The 2,848-nt window shown below is 36.8% G+C and overlaps 1 protein-coding gene across 13 annotated transcripts in view; it reads right to left on the bottom strand.

Annotated features, from left to right (window-relative positions):
- Nucleotides 1-2,848, bottom strand: part of szt2 (SZT2 subunit of KICSTOR complex) — a 190,187-nt gene that overhangs the window by 79,415 nt on the left and 107,924 nt on the right. For 12 of the 13 annotated variants that reach the window (XM_007578194.2, XM_016664138.1, XM_016664140.1 and 9 more), the window contains 2 exons: nucleotides 2,196-2,280; nucleotides 262-441 (listed from right to left, as the gene is read on the bottom strand). In XM_007578194.2, coding sequence (XP_007578256.1) covers nucleotides 262-441; nucleotides 2,196-2,280 — 265 coding nt within the window. The remainder of the gene's footprint in view (nucleotides 1-261; nucleotides 442-2,195; nucleotides 2,281-2,848) is intronic. The other variant, XM_016664142.1, reaches the window with a different exon arrangement.

The raw sequence follows: 2,848 nt of genomic DNA, 5'->3' as shown, positions 1-2,848 counted from the left end.
TATATATATATATATATATATATATATCTCGCCGTTGTGGTGGATATAGCAATACCAAGTGAACATCAGGAAAAAGGAGCAGGAGAAACTGGAGAAATACCAGGGCCTCAGAGAGGAACTGGAGAAGGCCTGGAAGGTGAAGACCACAGTGGTGCCTGTGGTCATCGGGGCCCTCGGGGCAGTCACCCCCAAACTGGAACAGTGGCTAAAACATCGTCCCAGAGCTCTATCCTAACACAAGCCAATCTGTGTGTATATTACCTGAACTTTGGTTTATGTTGATGGCTTCTGCTTTAATCACAGTTGTCAGCTCCTCAAAATGTTCTGGGTGAAGAGGGATGGAGCAGGTCTCATGTTTTAGAATAGAGGAACAGTCATGAGCTGCAACCCTAAAGGGGCAACCTTGAGCATCTACAAATGAAAGAGCAATGCAGGCAATGCCTGAAAGACAAGACAAAAAATGGCATCATTAATTCATTTATTAATAAAGATGTATAATTTATGCACAATCAAATATAAAAATATATTTCAGGAATAGAATTGGACTGTTTATGGAATAGTATAAGAATAGAATAAAATGTACTTTATTGATCCCCAAGGGGAAATTGCTTATTAGTTGACAGGCTACTCCACCCAATATGTTAAATATTAATAATGCAAATAAAACCATAAGAGATAAAATTTATTAAATATAAGAGTGATGCAAGTAATTCAATATGACTGAATATAAATACATAAATATGCATGCATATATGTTGATCTATAAACAACCTATAAATGAGTGCAGAGAAAAGTAGATTTAAGTTAGTTATTGTATAGTTTAATGGCTACAGGTAGAAATGATTTTCTGTTGCTCTGTGGTTCACTTTGATAAAATGAGTCTCTGGCTGAAGGTGCTCCTGTATCCAGGCACCACATCATGAAGTAGATGAGATTTGTTGTGAAAGATGACCTGCATCTTGGACAGGGACCCTTCTCTCTGACAGAGTCTAGCTCCACTCCAATGACATTCCTGGCTTTGTGGATTAGTTTTCACAACCATCTCTATAAACCCGAGAGATAATTGTGCGTGAAAATCCCAGTAGATCAGCAGTTTCTGAAATACTCAATTCAGTCCGTCTGGCACCAACAACCATGCCACGTTCAAAGTCATTTAAATCACATTTCTTCTCCATTCTGATGCTCAGTTTGAACTGCAGCAGATCATCTTGGCCATGTCTACATGCCTAAATGCATGGAGTTGCTGCCAAGTGATTGGCTGATTCAACAGTTGCGTAAATTAGCAGTTTTACAGGTGTACCTAATAAAGTAGCCAGAGAGTGGATAATGCTCATATATTTTGAAAACATTCTAAATATATTTTAAATGTAATTCATTCATAAAAATAGTAAACTTAAGATATACTAATTAAGCACATTTATTTTACATAAAAATCTTTACACTTTAAATATAAAAAGTATACTTTTAGTTGTTCCAAAAAAGTGTAAACTTAGCACACTTCAAATTGTGATTTTCTACAATTCCATTACAATTAAAATACATTAAGCACAAAATTAGTTGTTCCACAATAACATGTTTCAAGTTAAATAATCCTTAACAAACTTAAAGTATACTGAATTATTAATCTGGCTTCAAGTATGCTAACATTTTACATACTTAGACTATTTTTCATAAGGGTGGGGAAACAACCCAGCAGAGACTTATTTCATCCAACTGATGGAACTTCATATTCCAGTGAACAGCAAGATTGTATGTACCACACTTATCTGACATTAACGGCAGAAGAAAAAAGTCAAATAATTATGTTCACTGGAGTTCACTCAAAGGCATGTGTCCCACATGCTTTGTTCCCATTACACATCTCAAAAATGCCATCTGGCCCCACCATCCCTAAGCAAAAAGCAGGCTGGATATGGTCTGCTGCTATTTGCAGTTCTGAAATATAAAATGAGACCCCACATACTAACCAACCATATTATTAACACCACTGTGTTAATGTTTCTTCTGGTAAATGCTCTTAGACCACAGTTTTTTATTTTTATTTATTTTTTTATTATTTAGTTTTTTTGTTTATTTATTTATTTAAATTTTTACTATCTGTATTATCCAAAGTTTTTTAGACTTTGGATAATACAGAGAAAGAAACAAGCTATGCTCATGATGATGCTGTATGTTAAGACTTAGAGTGTTGTTACCTTTGCCTCCGGTTCCCTGGCCTCCAGGCTTATTGTAGAGGTAGATATCAGAGTCAGCCAAGTCAGTGCTCAAATGAAAGTAATGCTGAAAACAGAAAAAAGTAAAAAAATTACAACCTTCAAGGTTCACCCAAAAATGCCTTTGCAACGCAGTGAAAGCTTATAGACATGTATGCATGTACTCAGATTTCTGAGTTAATTGCTCAATCCCAAAACAGACTCTTAGCACAACTACATACACTCACCGGCCACTTTATTAGGTACCCCGAGAACTGCCTTAATCCTTCGTGGCATAGATTCAACAAGGTACTGGAAATATTCCTCAGAGAGTCTGGTCCATATTAACATAACATTCCACAGTTGCTCAAGATTTGTCGGCTGCACATCCATGATGTGAATCTGTTGTTCCACCACATCCCAAAGATTCTCTTTTGGATTGAGATCTGATGACTTTGGAGGCCATTTGAGTTCAGTGAACTCATTGTCGTGTTCAAGAAACCAGTCTGAGACGATTGGCGCTTTATGACATGGTGCATTATCCTATGGAAGTATCCATCAGAAGATGGATACACTGTGGTCATAAAGGGATGGGCATGGTCAGCAACAATCAGGTAGGCTGTGGCATTGACACACTGCTCAATTGGTACTAATGG

The sequence above is a fragment of the Poecilia formosa genome, unplaced genomic scaffold, assembly GCF_000485575.1.
Source record: "Poecilia formosa unplaced genomic scaffold, Poecilia_formosa-5.1.2 Scaffold470, whole genome shotgun sequence".
Lineage (NCBI taxonomy): Eukaryota > Metazoa > Chordata > Actinopteri > Cyprinodontiformes > Poeciliidae > Poecilia > Poecilia formosa.
The sequence above is the reverse complement of the archived record's forward strand: the minus strand, read 5'-3'. Positions and strand labels throughout refer to the sequence as shown.